This window comes from Diadema antillarum, unplaced genomic scaffold (genome assembly GCF_040938485.1).
Source record: "Diadema antillarum isolate AM-2024a unplaced genomic scaffold, OU_Dant_1.0 seq00000633_RagTag, whole genome shotgun sequence".
Classification (NCBI taxonomy): domain Eukaryota; kingdom Metazoa; phylum Echinodermata; class Echinoidea; order Diadematoida; family Diadematidae; genus Diadema; species Diadema antillarum.
In genome coordinates this window covers 491,949-508,996 of record NW_027271550.1, presented here as the reverse complement: position 1 = coordinate 508,996, position 17,048 = coordinate 491,949, and the positions used below count along the sequence as shown (strand labels likewise).

At 39.4% G+C, this 17,048-nt stretch overlaps 1 protein-coding gene across 1 annotated transcript in view; it reads left to right on the top strand.

The window, feature by feature from the left end:
• LOC139736163 (uncharacterized) overlaps positions 1-11,110 on the top strand; it is a 40,094-nt gene extending 28,984 nt beyond the window's left edge. Inside the window, exons 5-10 of the mRNA XM_071646893.1 lie at positions 1,066-1,305; positions 2,197-2,342; positions 6,476-6,643; positions 7,693-7,828; positions 9,020-9,206; positions 10,138-11,110. Coding sequence (XP_071502994.1) covers positions 1,066-1,305; positions 2,197-2,342; positions 6,476-6,643; positions 7,693-7,828; positions 9,020-9,206; positions 10,138-10,414 — 1,154 coding nt within the window. The 3' untranslated portion in view covers positions 10,415-11,110. The remainder of the gene's footprint in view (positions 1-1,065; positions 1,306-2,196; positions 2,343-6,475; positions 6,644-7,692; positions 7,829-9,019; positions 9,207-10,137) is intronic.
• The last annotated feature ends 5,938 nt before the right edge of the window (positions 11,111-17,048 follow it).

The following is a 17,048-nucleotide window of genomic DNA, read 5'->3' as shown; positions in this document are numbered from 1 at the left end:
ACAAATGGATAGCGTCGGATATATGTCGGTACAAACCGGCCTGCTGACAGTTAATGAGGCTAGATACCGCCTCTGTCATAGCCGAGATATTTACTGAGGGAGAAAGATCGTGCAGAGAGAAGGTCACTGTTATCTACATGTCTAGGGGATGATCGGTATTAAAACCAAGGATCGGGTAGATATCTTTTCTTTTCATCATCTCTTGATATTCCCCGAAAGAAAGACGCTCAGCTGTCTAGAGATGTCTTCCGTGTTGCTTTGATGGTTGTTCGTTTTTATTCATCAATGAACAATTTTGAGTTTGTTTTCTTTCTGAGGCATGTTTATTTCGACTTCTGTCGAATAAATTTTTGTAAGGGCAATGTGTGCAGGAAATCACCTTTCATTCATAGTCCAATAGCCTATCCAACACCCAGCTCTGCTCGCAGTTGCTCACATTGTATAATGATGAATTGTCAATATGATGTGATATCTTGTCACTTTCCTGCAGTTTGCTTCCCTTAGAACAGATAAATCTGACTCAATTTTGTGTAATCATGTGTATTTCGATGTTTATTTTCAGTTCCATTTTTGTGGGAAATAAAATGAATACTATTAATTTGTGGATTCCTTCAGTGATCACGTACAAAAAGTACGAACACGCACAAAATGATAGCCATCCACAATTCTTATTCTATAAGAGAAGCGTCAAGAGACTAAGACACGGTGACCCCGAAACATGATGGCACAAGAATCCTGATATGATTAGAAAGATTTATGATGTCATGTCAAAAATAAAAATGAGAAACGGGAATAAAATTGCACAAAAAATGGTTAAACTTGATGTAAATGCATTTGAGTTCTAAACTCAATATCCATCTCTTCATCTCTTCGATTTAAAATTCAAACCCACAATTTTACGAATGAAAAGAAACAGTAAAACTGTCTGTGTTTTGGAGAATTGAAGGAAGAAGGGATATCTTTCATGATTCGAATCATGTGATACTAGTATATCGTGAAAGTAAGAATGGACACTGTTGAGGTCCTTTAATCGACTTTAAACAATCATTTTTCTGCGATGATCAGCTTCTTCTGCATCAGCACCGCCTCCACGCCGTCTCTACAACACGCCCGTCATCATTGACAACGGTTCAGAGGTGATAAAGGCCGGGCTCGCCGACGGTTCCACTCCTTCCGTGACCATGCCTGCAATGGTCGGTCGACTCAAAGAGGACATCGAGAGCTTCCGTCAACGCTCCAATGTATACGTTGGCGGCGCACTTTCGAAGAAGTATGGACTGGTGTGCGTCAACCATCCTATGTCAGGTATCACCACAATTTTAACTATTTCATTTTTTTATCTGACAGAAGAAAATCGAAAAAAGGAAGAAAAATAGAGGAATGTCTCTCTCCTTATATCATCATCAGACCCGTGCTTGTCTTGAGTATGGTTGTAATGAGGTCACGTGGAATTATGATTTGATCTATCTGTCTATGTATCTATTTATGATATTTGTAGTATAAGTAGCAGGATAGTTATGATAATACCTGTAATGATAATGATAATGATTATATTACATATGCGCGCGAGCACACACACACACACACACACACACACACACACTTAGATATGTACATATCTTGCATGTGTGATACATTATGTCTACCAGACTTCTATTCATAAATCAATATTGCAATTGCAATCCAGGATCAGAGAAAGTTTCATTGAAGACTTCTATTCTTGAGTATGAGTCAAGCAGGCATTGACGACACATGCGTCACAGCATAATCAGGACATCAACTTTAGCTTAAAGAAAACATTCGTCTCTTTGGTTGATTTATGGTGAGATCCATTCAAGGCCGTGATTTCCACGATAAAAATAATACCATGGAGTAATCCACACTTTCCATAATGTACACGTTTGTTGCTTTTATCAGATTATGAAAATTAGAATAAAATTACTGTATACAATACGGTATACACTTAAAATGCATCGATACATTGACAGTAAAATGATAATGCTTGAAGTATGATATTGCTCTAGTAACTTGTTTCAAGAAAGAAGCTATCACTTTAATTTCAATTTCAATGATTTAAATGTAATTCAGGTTCTTGAGCTAGCACTCGTTCGGTCTTGCGTACTTTGATGGGTTCATGTTAACTTTTCTTTATGCCATGTAATATTCTACATCACTTTCACTTGCGCAATGTCGCAGATGGGCTGGTGGACAGCTGGCCGGATCTGGAGAAGGTCTGGGATCACGTGATCAGGGAGGAGCTAAACGTCTCGTGGGAGGAACACCCGATCTTATTGACGGAAATCGCCTCGGCTCCACGACGGCAGAGGGAGAAGATGCTGGAGGTGACAATGATAATTTGACCTTTGACTCCAACGTTCATTATTAAAAGAAAACCCATTTTGAGGAGGAGTATTCAAATTGGCAACGCTGTCCTAGAAGCTGCAATACTAAGATTTATTTATCTATTTATTTATTTATTCGTTTATTATTTGTTTGTTTATTTATTTATTTGTTTATTTATTCAATTTTTATTTATCTATTTACTTATTTATTTATTTATTTATTCATTTATTTATTTATTTATTCACTTTAATTTCTCAGCATGTACTCGCATCACTCCATGTTTTTTCAAGTTCCTTACTTGCAAAAGAAGAATTACCTCGCATGTACAGCGCATTCATTTCATGAACATTTCAATGGTCAATAGGACCGTCCAAATTTGCTCTTAAATGGGCAAAGTCTCTGCAACGACCAGTTTGCTGTCATATAATATGCAGATGGTTCTATGAATTTGCCTGGCTATTTGGTCCTTTCTTGTGCAGTACTCGCAGTTGCAGAGATTCCTGCATGGCAGGTCAATATGGGGACAGGTCACATGACTTGAAGTAACAGGCGGTGATGTGTGTATTCTGTGTATGAGAAATAAATATTATTTTTGCTCTTCTTCCTTCTCCTCTGTCCTCCACCTGGTCTCATCTTTCCTGTCTCGGGGTAGGGGTTTTTTTTTCCTGGCTGTATAATCATGTTCTTCTAATTGTGTATTAATTTCCTCCTTTATCGATGAGTATCCTGTGACTTAATAATCCTTCAAGGCCTTTGCCATTTATCGGTCTTTCTCGGTCGCTTTCTTAATGTGTGTTGTACCGTATGTGGGCACGCTGTGGCATAGTGGATTCCAGTGCCGTATATAAAGAGAGTCTGGCCAACTCGGTTTTCGGCTTATGAGATTTGAAGCCTGTGATTGGTCAAGCTGGTCCCATTATCTACAGGCGCCATGTCGTCACCAAAGTCAATTACGCGGGCGAGAGCATAGCTCACACGCAGTGCCCATTGTTCGTTTCGCGCAGCTACGCGCTAATATTGCTTGCCTTTAGGACGTCCCCAATATTGGTCACGGTGCAGTGGGGATAATAATTGTCATTGCCGTTGTCTGCTTTATTGAAGTAGAAGGTATACACGAAAGATATTTTGATATCTTATCGAACTGAAGATTCGGCATGCCTTCCTGCGCAGCATGGCGTTGCGCAAAATAACCTGTCACAAGTGTAATGACGCACCGCTTTCCGACAGATCCAAAAGGAAGGAAAAAGTGGGAAATCGGAGTGCGACGAGAAAGCAGATCCAAAAGGAAGGAAAAAGTGGGGAATGAGAGTGCGGCCAGAAAACTGGTAAGCGAGTAGCAACTCGTTTCTGTTCCAGATAAGATTCATTATACAGGCCAAAGGATCAATGTCAGGTAAAATGTTGAAATTCTACTATCTACAGGTGTGATCTATTGTTGAAATATAATTACACAGTTCCTTCGTACCTTGGGGATTACCCAATGCTCAGTATTTACAGTAAATAGTTTGTCCAATATTTACAGTATTTGCATGCCACCATTACTCCACAATGACACGTACGGAAAGATTTTGGCTAAGATGGTCAAAGGTCAAGTGAAATACTAACATGACTGGATTTTCCCCATATTTTTTAAAATGACCGATCAAAGTATTGTCATAAGAATATATTGGTCAAAGTGAAAATGCTCAAATTCCTTAATGTTTGCTCAGTCAACGAGTCTTTAACAATAAAAGTCCATCCATTCACACCTAGTTTAAGGAAAGTAAACACTCGACGCATTGAATTTTGTGACAAACATGGCATTTTTTTTTCTGCCAAGTATGTGAAACTGTCGTATAACATTGTAGAGACGTACTCAGACCTGTTAAGAGAACAATGTAATCTGGCGGAGGTATACCAGTCGCCATTAGGACATTTTCATTTTTTTTAATTACTTACTTCATATCTATTCAATGATCTAGCCATGTAATTCTAATTTGGTGCGGATTTCACCGAGGATATCCCTCATAATGTAATCCAGGTAAATATACTGTCTTGTGCTTTACAGTTCAATTTCAGGTCTTTCTCTTTGAATTATTTTAAAACAATTTGAGATCATTTTACCTACCTTAATACGCACTTATCGACGACGTTGTCATGTTGTACATTGTACATAGGTGTATTCATTTTGAATTACTAGTAGGCCTTCATGTCAGTTTCATACATATGGGAGTAAAAAGCCCCCCAAGCGCACGCGCTAAAACCATAAGCGCACTGTACGCTGGATAACGACATGGCGTCCAATTTATGAGTTGGCCAGACTCTCTTTATATGATGATGATGATGATGATGATGATGATGTTCGTCCTTTGCTGGCGAAGACGACCACAACTTCTAGTAACACTACATTCCGTGAGTGCGAAGATGGCTTATCAGTCCTATGTCCGATCCTTGCCCTAAAATGCCTGGTGCAGTGTGGACATGGAAATGCCGGAGGTACGCCAAGCTGCTGCCGTTTTTGCTCCTGCTCCTCCACACGTTTCACTTCGTAGCCTGACACACCAGAGCTGACCACGGATCGCCAGGCAGATCGGTCTTGCGCCGTTGTTTCCCATTTGTCCGGGTTGATGCTACAGCATTTCATGGATGCTTTGAGTGTGTCCTTGTAGCGCTTCCTCTGACCTCCATGAGAGCGCTTGTCTTCCACCAGTTCACCGTAGAGCAGTCGCTTTGGCAAACGTTCGTCGGACATTCGAAGTACATGCCCCGCCCATCTGAGTTGGGAGCGCTTGAGCATCGCATGAGCACTCTCCATTTGGGATCTCTGAAGTACTTCGATGTCTGGCACCTTGTCTTGCCATTTAACATGTAGCAGATTTCGGAGGCATCTCATGTGGAAGGAGTTCAGCTGTTTGGCAGGCGTACAGTAGAGAGGGCAGGACGACTGCTCTTTACACCTTAAGTTTGGTTTGAAGACTTATTCCTCTTCTCTTCCACACCCTGTCTCTGAGGCTGCCGAAGGCCGAGCATGCCCTGGCAATTCTGTAGGAGACTTCTTCGTCGATGCTGATATTGCGTGACAGGGTGCTGCCAAGATAAACAAATTTGTCTGCCACTTTCAACTTCTCGTCGTTGACTGTGACGGTTGGCTCTGTGTAGGAAGTTGCAGGAGCTGGCTGATGCATCACCTCAGTTTTCTTTATGCTTATCATCCGACCGAAGTCGTCACAGGCGTTGGCGAATAGGTCAATGCTTTCCTGCATGTCAGACTGGGTACTAGCATACAGGGCACAGTCATCAGCAAAGAGAAAGTCACGGGCGATATCCTCCTGAACTTTCGATTTTGTCTGCAGTCTCCGTAGGTTGAAGAGCTTTCCATCAGTTCTGAATCTGAAATCGACTCCGATGTCACCTTCACGAAAAGCATCTGTCAGCATGGCTGAGAACATCATACTGAACAGGGTAGGGGCGAGAACGCGGCCTTGTTTCACGACGTTTGTGACAGGAGAGGGCTCTGAGCGTTCACCGTCATCCTGCACGTTAGCTTGCATGCCGTCATGGAACTGTCTGACCAGTCAGGTGAACTTGGCAGGGCAGCCAAACTTGGCCATGATCTTCCATAGGCCTTCTCGGCATACAGTGTCGAAAGCCTTAGTCAGGTCTACGAAGGTGGTGTAGAGACCGACATTCTGCTCCTGGCAATTCTTCTGAAGCTGACGTGCTGCGAAAATCATATCCACTGTGCTGCGTCCCTGTCTGAACCCGCATTGATTTTCAGGTAGCAAGCCTTCCTCTTAGTGGTCGATAAGGCGGTTCAGCAAGATTCTGGACTCAAGACTCTTTATATACGGCACTGGTGGATTCCCGACTCCCATTCGGAAGACCCGAGTTCGAATCCCGCCTAGTGCTTACGTCCTTGGACAAGATGTTTTTACCCACTATGTCCCTCTCGACCCAGGTGTATAAATGGGTACCTGGCAAGGCTAGGATATAGCAGGGCCCTCTGGTAGAGCAGTGGCAACACTGAAGAGGCTACCCTTGGTAAATGAGACAATATCATTATCATTATTATTATTATTATTATCATTATTATTATTATTGTTATTATTATTATTATTATCATTATTATCATCTTATTATTGCCGGTCTCCAGACTCTCTTTGAGCAGTATCACGTCCCAGCGTGTTACGTCATCAACCAGGGAGCCCTAGCACTCCACGCCAACGGGGAGACGTCGGGTCTGGTGCTGAGTAGCGGCAGCGGCGTGACCGAAGTGATCCCGGTTTACCAGGGGTGCACCGTGTCCAATGCAGTGGTAACGGTAAGTCAAATATAACAACAACAAAAACAACAACAACGAGGCACACACATGATACTTCAAAATGAAATGACTCTGGATCATTACTAACTGTTTGAAAGGATCCCCTAAAAAAATGGCCTCCGTTCCAAATAGAACATGATCGGGAATTTTCAGACTAACACATAAATTGATAAAAAAGAAAAAGCAAACAAACAAACAAACAAACGAATATATGATTATGGATTTTCGTTTCAGCAAAATATTCCAAGCGTAATCTTTGTACTTTCATTCTGATGTTTCTATTAAGAATAAAGTATTAAGATGAATTGAATCGAATTGAATTGAATTGGATTGAATTGAATTGAATTGAATTGAATTGAATTGAATTGAATTAAATTGTTTTCAAAACTACAGTGAGGGAAACTCACTGGAAAACTACCGAGTACTGAGTGCTTGTTTTGCCCGGTGATATTCGTTATTACCGAAAGTGCCATATAATAGTCCGAAATGAAATAAATTTCGTTATCCGAAAATGGAAATACATGTATTTGCGTTCTAACGAAATGTAACCATTTTTTTTTTTTTTTTTGGGGGGGGGGGATTACGAATCTTCGTAATAACAAGCCTTCGGAATAACAAACCTTCGGGATAGCGAACGTTAGGAATAACGAGTGGGCCGAAGGATATAAGTATTCTCCGTTCAGACCATTTGAAAGAAAATGCTTTAAACGGTGACGACGTCATTACGTAACGCTAGCATTGAACGTCACTGTCACAACCTAAGATAACCACATTTCGTGCAGAGACATCCAAAGGTGTAGATTTCTTTAAAGAGAGAAAAGTACGCATTCAGCGAATCAGATAGGACAGCCAAAATAGTGTGGTCAAGAGCATTTGCTTGATTGGTCAACATTCGAAGACATGCTAGCTGCTGTGATGGGGAGAGAAAGAAAGAAAAAAAAAGATATTTCCGTCAAAGCTTGATAATCCCTTGTGATGCTTTGCATAGATACAACACGTGACTGTGAAAGGTTTATGTTATTGAACTCAATGTTCTTCACTCCATGTAGCTCGACATAGCGGGAAGAGGAGTAACGCGGAAGCTCCAGCGAATCCTGATGGACGAGCACTCGTTCACCACGTCGACTCCGTCCGATCACCGCATCGTAAGGGAGATGAAAGAAAACATGGCTTACGTCTGTAGTGGTAAGGCGCTTATCGGCACTTCGTTGTTCGTTTACGTTATGTGGATGATATGTGCAAGTGTGACTAAAAATATGAGAAAAGGGGCCAAACTTAATCATCATCTCTGCACCATTTCTTCTTGAAGTAAACGAGTTTGTCTCATTTTCTTAACACAACACCGATGAAAGAAGACAAGGCGATAACATCATTTCTGTGTTATCAATCGTCTCAAACTGGATGATTTGTAGCAAAATTGAAACTACAATGTATTCTTTAAACTCTATGCCCCGTGGGTTTCTTTTCCACACCGTGCATCGGGATTTTGGTTATGACCAACAGCGCAGCAATGGGGTGACGAGACCTTGCACTCCCTCTCCTGGTTGGGCGCTCACTCCTTATACCTCGCCAATCGCCCGCACCGTTATAAACTAAATGCATGACTTGTGGTCTCAAATAAGTTGGGGAATTGTAGAATATAATTATACCTTAGCCACCAGGCCTGACTAAATTCTGCATGCCGCAATGATACGTGTAACAATGTCATTTGTCCCCTCGCATTTGTTGCTCCAATTCTATAGTCGTGTTTCTCAAAGTCGCATGTACACAGTAAACAATATGGGTATTTATACACTTACAGTATTTGCTCACAATAGTTTCACTGAAAGATACGTTTGTCAACTATGAGGAATGTTGAATTCGTAGTGTGCTTGAATTACTAACCAAATGGTAACCTGATACATTTTCACAGTTTCCATTCCAAGGTCCTTAAATGAAATATAACAATGCTAACACTGACACGTAAAGCTTCGCAAGGATAGGTACCCTACTCGGATCTATAGAGCATGATAGGTCAGGAATAAGAAAAAAAAAACTGCATTAAGCATTGTTTGTTTCTGACTGCTTGCACACTTAAATTGTGGATTCAAGTTAAAGTTTCTCTTCAGTTATGTTTCGAAATTATTGATGTCCTCCCACTAGAAAACGAAACGAGCAGAGTAAAAGCAAACACATAACTGTCATCTCACGAAAAATATATGTTTCCTATAACTTCCTATACCAATCCAGATATAATGAGACATGAAAATATTTACGGAGAGTATTATGTTGTGACTGTTTTGATTACAGCTCGATTCTACAAACGCAAACGTGTTTGTATATATGCGTGTGTCTATTTGTCTATTTGTTGGTTTCGATTGTCATTGATTGTGGCAGATTTCGAAAAGGAGCTGCAGCAGGTTGATCTGACGACTCCGATCAGATACGCCCTGCCGGATGGGTCGGCGGTGTCGCTGCGACGACAGGACCTCTTCCACTGCACCGAGGCGATGTTCAGACCAGACCTTTTCAGCCCTACGCAGCAGAGAGGTTTGCTTGACGTGATCCAGGAGTGTCTTAGCAGGTACAACGTCCTCTTTGACCCTTGTACTCCATTTTTGAAATATGAATTTAAAATTCAAATTCATTTTCAAATCAATTTTTTTCAAGCGGTATATTCATACATAACTAAAATTCCATGTAGGCCTACAATAGTCCGATAAAAGAAAAGAAAAGATATGCTGATTTAGAGTTATTTAGGATAGACAGGAAAAAAAAACAGTGATTTGAATGGATTATGGTAGGATGTATTGATAGTACTGGAATGTAGACTGCTGTCTTTGAATAAGTGAATAGCTTGAAGACAACAGCCTGTTGAAAAATAAAGCGTATTAGCGTATACCTGTATATTAGATGTACAAAAAGAAGTCAGTCCGTCATAACAAGATCATGATGATAATCTATCAACGACACTGACATCTTGCAATCGATGCATACTTTTATTCAGTAATCATCGGTTAATATACACATTTCAGTTTTGATGCGCAAGTTGAGGGGCAAAATGAAGATGCACGCTATATAGCGTAGGATAATTTTCATGCTAATCATTTCTTTTAAAAAAAAACACAAAACAAAACATTATAGTGATGATATCAAATATGAGAGTATTATTCAATGGCATGCCGTCATCAAAGTTACATACATGTATGACGAAAAAGGAGAGGTTAAGTCTGGGATATCTACAGCAGTGATAGAATCTATAAACTGCACCATTGTCATTTAATTTTATTAGTTTTGTTCTAGGTCTCCTTATAATGCCGGGGACAACCGTTTAAATTGTTAGCCAGTTAAACTGGGGTTTTCACCTTCCAACAATAATGCCGGTAAGAGGTCTTAAATGTACCAACGTCAGCCGCGAAAACCGCTTCTCTGAATACTATAATTTAGGATATTTGCTCCTAGCCAGTCCAACAGATCTGCCCCATGACCGTTCTCACTGTCCTTCCTCTTCCTAGGTGCGATAACACCTTCCTGGAGAGTATCGACCCCACCATCCTCCTGGCTGGAGGCAACACCAAACTCCGCGGCTACGCCGAGCGACTGCAGACCGAGATGACGTCGCGCAACATCCGGAGGACGGTCGTTGCCCATGACAACCGCGACATCACCACGTGGATCGGCGGTGCCATCCTCGCCTCCCACTCGAGCTTCCAGGAGCGATGGGTCAGCAGTCAGGATTACGAGGAATGCGGGGCACGCCTTGCGCACAAACAGACGCTCAGAATATCGTGATTGTTGCTTGATTGTTTGGTCACTGGTTGGTCGCAGACCACTTTGGGGAGAAAACGTGTATGATGGCATGCACTCAACACTAGGACTGCGGAAAGTACTGAAGTTCTTACCATCAAGCGGGAAGCATAACATCTGCAAGAAACCTCAGAGTCTTTATTTCATCTACTGTATTTTATTAAGTGAAAGCCTGAATAGTGTCATCTAGTAATTGTTTTTCATTGCTTAGTCAATCATATCAGCTACTTGAAAAAACTGCATAAAGATAATAAAAAACCACTATTATTCGTCGTCATGTTCTATTCTCGAACATAGTATACTCCACTCCATACAATCAATTAAGCATATTTCTTTGTATTATTTCTCAATCTTCCTTTCTGTTCCTCCCACAACGCATTTCTTATTTGGTTAATCTTCAGAGTCGTGTTCATTATCATCGTAATCATCCTTTTCGTTCCCAATTTTTACTCTGATTTTATATGTTTATGTTAAATCACTGTGCAGATTGCCACTTGAAGATTGCTCGTTTCATTAAGCGTTTTTTTTTCGTTCGTTTGCAGATCGTATTTTTCCCGAATCTCTCTCCCGCCCCATTATCTTTCTCAGTCTATCTATCTATCTACCTACCTATCTATCTATCCATCTATCTATCTATCTATCTATCTATAGCTATCTATCTATCTATCTACCTACCTACCTACCTATCTATCTATCTATCTATCTACCTATCTATCTATCTCTCTATCCATCTATCTATCTATCCATCCATCTATCTATCTATCTACCTATCTATCTACCTACCTATCTATCTATCTATCTATCTATCTATTTATCTATCTATCTATCTATCTATCTATCTATCTATCTATCTATCTATTTATCTATCTATCTACCTTTCTCTTCATCCCCCACTTTTGTAGCAGCTCGCTTCATTGCCTGTATAGGCTTGTAACAATTATGTAGTCTTTCGCAAGATGCTCGGGCCTCAGTGTCTCGGTATTCTATGGCTCACCACCAACTGAAGTTAAAGGTATAGCACTCACTCCGCGGGTAATTAAAACTTATTTGATTTCTCTAAACAAAACATCAGCTAAAGGAAAAAGGCTTGTATTATATGTTTGTTTTGTTGACCTCCTAATAGGATATTACACCAAGGCCTCACGAAGTTGTGAAATTGCGCGCCACTTTCAAAACGAGCAAGAGAAGGCCATAACAACAACAACAAATGACCAAAAAGGAAAAAAAAAACAAGAGAGAGAAAGAAAAGTCGTTGATTTCTCCGCAAGAGGTCCGGCGAAATTAAGCACGGTCGTCTGCAAGAATGAGACTTAAACGAAACGTGAATTGCGATATGACGAGGCATTCATGAGTAGTGTTTGCGTATGACGAGTGCGTTCATAGGCACAAACTTGCAATCATGTAACGTATAGCTATTTCATAATATCTAAGTTATATTATAAAGACGTTATTAAGTATCTCATATGTGCCATGTAATATGCTGCGATTGGAGATAACTAAATGGACAAAACGAAGATCATTTTTAGTTTCATTGTGCAACCGCATTTTACCTACTTTCCGCTGCTTTCATCATTGTTGATACTTTGTCTTTTGCTCCCATCTTGCCAGTTAATATCAATATTTATCCACTTTTTGTGCTTTCAAATATTATGCTCTAAGATGTTTGCAGCATTTTTTTTTTAGTATTGATTATTGTAATTTCTGGTTCGTTTTACACTGTTAGTCTTATTCAATTGAACAATCGGCTTAAACACAATAAGCCAATATCTTTTCTCTTTTTGATTCTACCGTCCGTTCTGAAGTTCTGAACTTTGTTGTGTTTGTAATCTTCTAAATCGCTATTCCTTTCTTTAATCTTAGAGATTTGTTTTGATTGTTGAAATAACTGTAGACGTGTAACCCATTTTGTAGATAAGAAGTCAGTGGCTATAAGGATCAACTATGCAACATCAGTAATCAACTTCTATTAGAAGAGCCAATGTATGATTGGACATTATGTCTAGTTTATATTTGTGAACACCTATAGGGTCGTGCTGCAATCCGCGTTCTAAGAACGTAGAATGGTTACGAGATTCACAACCATAATAATGTTTACCTATAAATATATAGTCTTGTACCGTGCCTTATTGGACAGTTAAACACCAAATCTATTCATACATGGACGGTCAGACAGGAAGACCAAATTGTTTATGAAGAAAAGAAGATTATTACTGTCTTCCTTTTTCTTGTTACGAGGGAAAACGCGCTTGATTGTGAAAATTATTAGCAGAATCTCTATCTTGCGTTGAAATAAGTGTACATAGACGCGTTTCTATAGGTGTAATGATCATCTTCAGATGCAGTGACCAATACTCATACTGGCTATTTGTTTTCGCGCATTTTGTATAGAATAATCCATGCACTAATTATTTTTATAACAAAGAGAACTTTCACTGCATTTTTAGACAAGTATCATAACTTCCCTTGCCATGCTTATTTTGTTGATGAAAGTAACATATATATTTTTTTCTGTTTAATGATTTATCAATTCGCTTTAATCTAATATGGATGGTTGATTTTCTTTTTGTCCTCTAGATGGGAATGATTTTGATAGAATAATGAAAAGATTTTAAGTCCTGCGATGTACATTAACATGTCATATCTGGAGTGTTTTAACAAATAAAAGAAATATTAATGTAATTTAGATGGTGTTATCTATTGTCTGTTATCACGATGGCTTCCAAAATTAAATGCTTTGTTTCTGTGCAGTTCTGCGATTGAATTTGCATTGTAGGGGTGGGGGGGGGGGGGGAATCTGCGAATTAATGTCATGTGAAATTTTAAATGGCCCTAGTCAGAACGGATAATGACTTGGCAGAAAATTACGTTATTGTTGATTTTAGCTATTATCAATGCTTTTGCAATTAGGCTCGACCCCCTGTTCAAATCTACGTTATTGGATATATATATATATATATATATATATATATATATATATATATATATATATATATATACATATACACATACACACACACACACACACATACATATATATATATATATATATATATATATAATACGATGAAAGTTTTTTTCATCAGCTCTCGTGGCATTTCATAGTTTCAGGGTGTTTTTTTTTTCATGAAGCGGCGATAACGGTCATATATAATCGTTTCAATGCCAATTCCATTTGATATCTGTCGTTTAATCACACGCTTACCCATTGACACATATAGCACGATCTTCTAAAATGATGATGGCAACAAAAATATTACGTGTGGTGGCAATAATCTAGCGATGATGACATATCAAAGAGAGCGACCTATCATATTTGCTAAAGTATTATGCACACTAACTGACATTTTTATAAGCAAATAAGTGTTGTGTTTTAAAGAAAGGAGAGAGAGAGGAAAAAAAAGCAAATAAGACCGCGTTTACTTTTCACATCTGAGTAGGTCCAATTGCAACATTTACTGGAGATACTACACCCACTTTTCACCAACTTGAATATGTAAGTGGGGTTTCCTTACATCCCTTGTCCACAGACTGTTTAAAGAATGCTATATGGTTGCGATGGTCTTCATCAAATTTTTGAATCGGATCAACAGTCTCTCAGTGGTCTCAAGAGGGCAGCAGACTTTTACATGAATGCTCAGCGATCTGTCCACCACTCGGCGGTCCGCGTCAACAAATTTAAGGCTTTTAGTGAATTTCCGCCGAAATTTAAAGAATCAGTGACAGATATCAGTGGAAAAGTTACAGTACAAGACATTGAAATACTGCACAGGGGAAGACGTTGCTCTCCAAAACGGGACTCATGAGACATCGGCGAGAATAAGGTCCCTAAAAAAGTGCAAAAGGGTCTCCAGAATGTGCTGTAAGAAACTGCTATCATTAATTTGTCGACCTCCGTATTTCTAAGATCACAACTGCTGATCTGCAATTCTTAACACGGAAAGAAGGAAACCAGTGGGATTCGAACCTGCCGTCTACTGCTTTCATGGCAGCGACACTACCACCGGGCTATCCCTAGTTGCCGGCAGTGACACGATGAACTTGAAACAAACACCCAGGCTTCGAAATGCCGACATTATTACATCAGCAGTAGATAACAAGTTACAATCCTACTAGTTTCGTTCTCTCCATTGTGTTTGTTAGTGTAGATCAGCAGTAGCGATCTTAGAGATACAGAGGGTGACAAATGCTAACAATTTCTTACAGCACACATGTTTGTTTGTTTGATAGATACTTTATTTTCTGCAAATCAATATATATTGTACATAAACTGAATAATCGTGAACATGGGAAATATACAAAGTATATTTGAAACAGAGTCATTTGACTTGCATAAACAATGATATAAAAGGAAATTAATGATATTACAGTATGCATGTCTATGCAGCTGGGATTACAATAACAATATTATATTTAGGAAATGATAATGCAGAGGGCCGCCATTGTAAGCATTGCTTGAAAAGATGGCCGGCCCGAGGAAAAGGTAGGTATAGGTAAATTGGTAAACAATACAAATTCTGCTGCGAGGATAGCAGGGGAAAATAAACTCTGATGTGTGAAGGTGGTGAATGTGCGTGCGAGTGCTTGAGAGTGCACAGGGGCAGATAGGCTGGGATTTGGAATGATAAAATTGGTTTGCTGGAAGAGGGAATGACTTACGATGTTGCTACTATCGGGAGACCAACATAAGTCATATAAATTATTCGGGCTTAATTCGTATTTGAAGTATACTGTGATAAAATATGCTTCTTTAAGTTTGCTTTGAATGAAAACAAGGAGGCACACTGTTTCAACTCTTCGGGAAGAGTGTTCCATGTATCCGGACCGTGATGTCTAATCGACTTTTGAGCAAGTAAAAGCTTTGGATTACTTAAATGAAAATCATGGGAACGACGGGTAGGGTATGAGTGAATATGATCATTAGTAACTAGGGCATTATGGAAAAATGGTAATAAATTTCGAATGTGTTTGTACATAAATATAGCAGTTAAATATGAATGTATATCATGGGCCTTTAGGGTTTTTAGGCGATAAAATATACATCTTTCCCCCTCTATAGCAATATTCTCTTTCGATCTCCAAAACCTTTTTTTTTTTTTTTTTTTTTTTTTTGCTGCTGTTGTTGGTTATTTCCTTGGTTTGTTTATTATACCCCCGCATACACGAAGTGTATAAGGGGGTATATATATATAGGAATCAGCGTGCGGTCGGGCGGTCGGGCGGTCCGTTGCAAATCTCCTGCAGTTTTGAAGCAATTTGATGAAACTTTGGGTACATAACATTAAGGTGTAGATGTGCAAGACATTTTGTGTGTGTGTGTGTGTGTGTGTGTGTGTGTGTGTGTGTGTGTGTGTGTGTGTGTGTGTGTGTGTGTGTGTGTCGTGTGTGTGTTTGTTTGTTGGAGAAAGCGTTGCCATGGTCACCACAATTTTCCCAAATCCTTGTGGAGCGAACTATTTCCATAGTATATTTGTTACCTATAATGATCTACAGGTGTAGTTATGCAAGACATACTTCGTGTTTGTACCCGACAAGGTGTTGCCATATTCTTCTTTAAAATCTTGTGAACTAGGGAGCCTACATGTACTTCCACAATTTTGAAGCAATTGGAATCAGATTTGGTGTACATGACACTGAGGTGTAGATCTGCAAGACATTTTTTTTTTTTTTTTGGTGTGTGTGTTTTGTCGGAGAAAGCGTTGCCATGGTAACAATTTCCCAAATCCTTGTGGAGCGAACTATTTCCACAGTATATTTGTTATCTATAATGATCTACAGGTGTAGTTATGCAAGACATACTTTGTGTTTGTACCTAACAAGGTGTTGCCTTTTTAACTGCATATTTTCTTGAAAATCTTGTGAACTACTTCCACAATTTATAGAAATCAAATTTGGTGTACCCGATGACGAGGTGTAGATGTGCAAGACATGTTTTTTTTTGTCTTTGTCGGAGAAAGCGTTGTCATGGTACGCACAATTTTCCCAAAGCCTTATGGAGTGAACTACTTCCACAACTGTGAAGCAATCAAACTCACAAGGTACTCACAGAGTATTACACACACAGACACACAGACACACACGCAGGCACACACACAAACAGAATCTTTAACTAATCCTGATTCAATTCTTTTTCATTAGAGTCTGAGCTGCCTGAGCGGGGGTACTCATCACCTTCAATAGTTCTAGTTGTTATAATTACTATTTTTTTTTTTTTTTTTTTTTTTTGTTTGTTTGTTTGTTTGTTTGTTTTTTTTGGGGGGGGGGTTGGGGTTGGAGACTACCGAGGGATTTTGTACGATTTTTGTTGCCTAATGGTAGCCCATAGGTCTCCTGCATGAGTAAAAGGACCTTAACGGAATATGAAAGTTGAGATGAAAATCAATGGATGATGACAGCTGCAGAGATAATCGATCGTCCATCAGCATGTCATGTCGGATATTATGGGAACATGGCGTTCTGAAACGTCCAAAACACATGAATGTTGTCATGGGGAAAGAAGGGAATATTAATAATTATGATGATAATAATAATGATAAATAATAGTAATAATAATAACGACAGTGATAGTCGCAATAGTAATCATGAAAATGATAATACTTGTATATAATAAACTACAGCACAG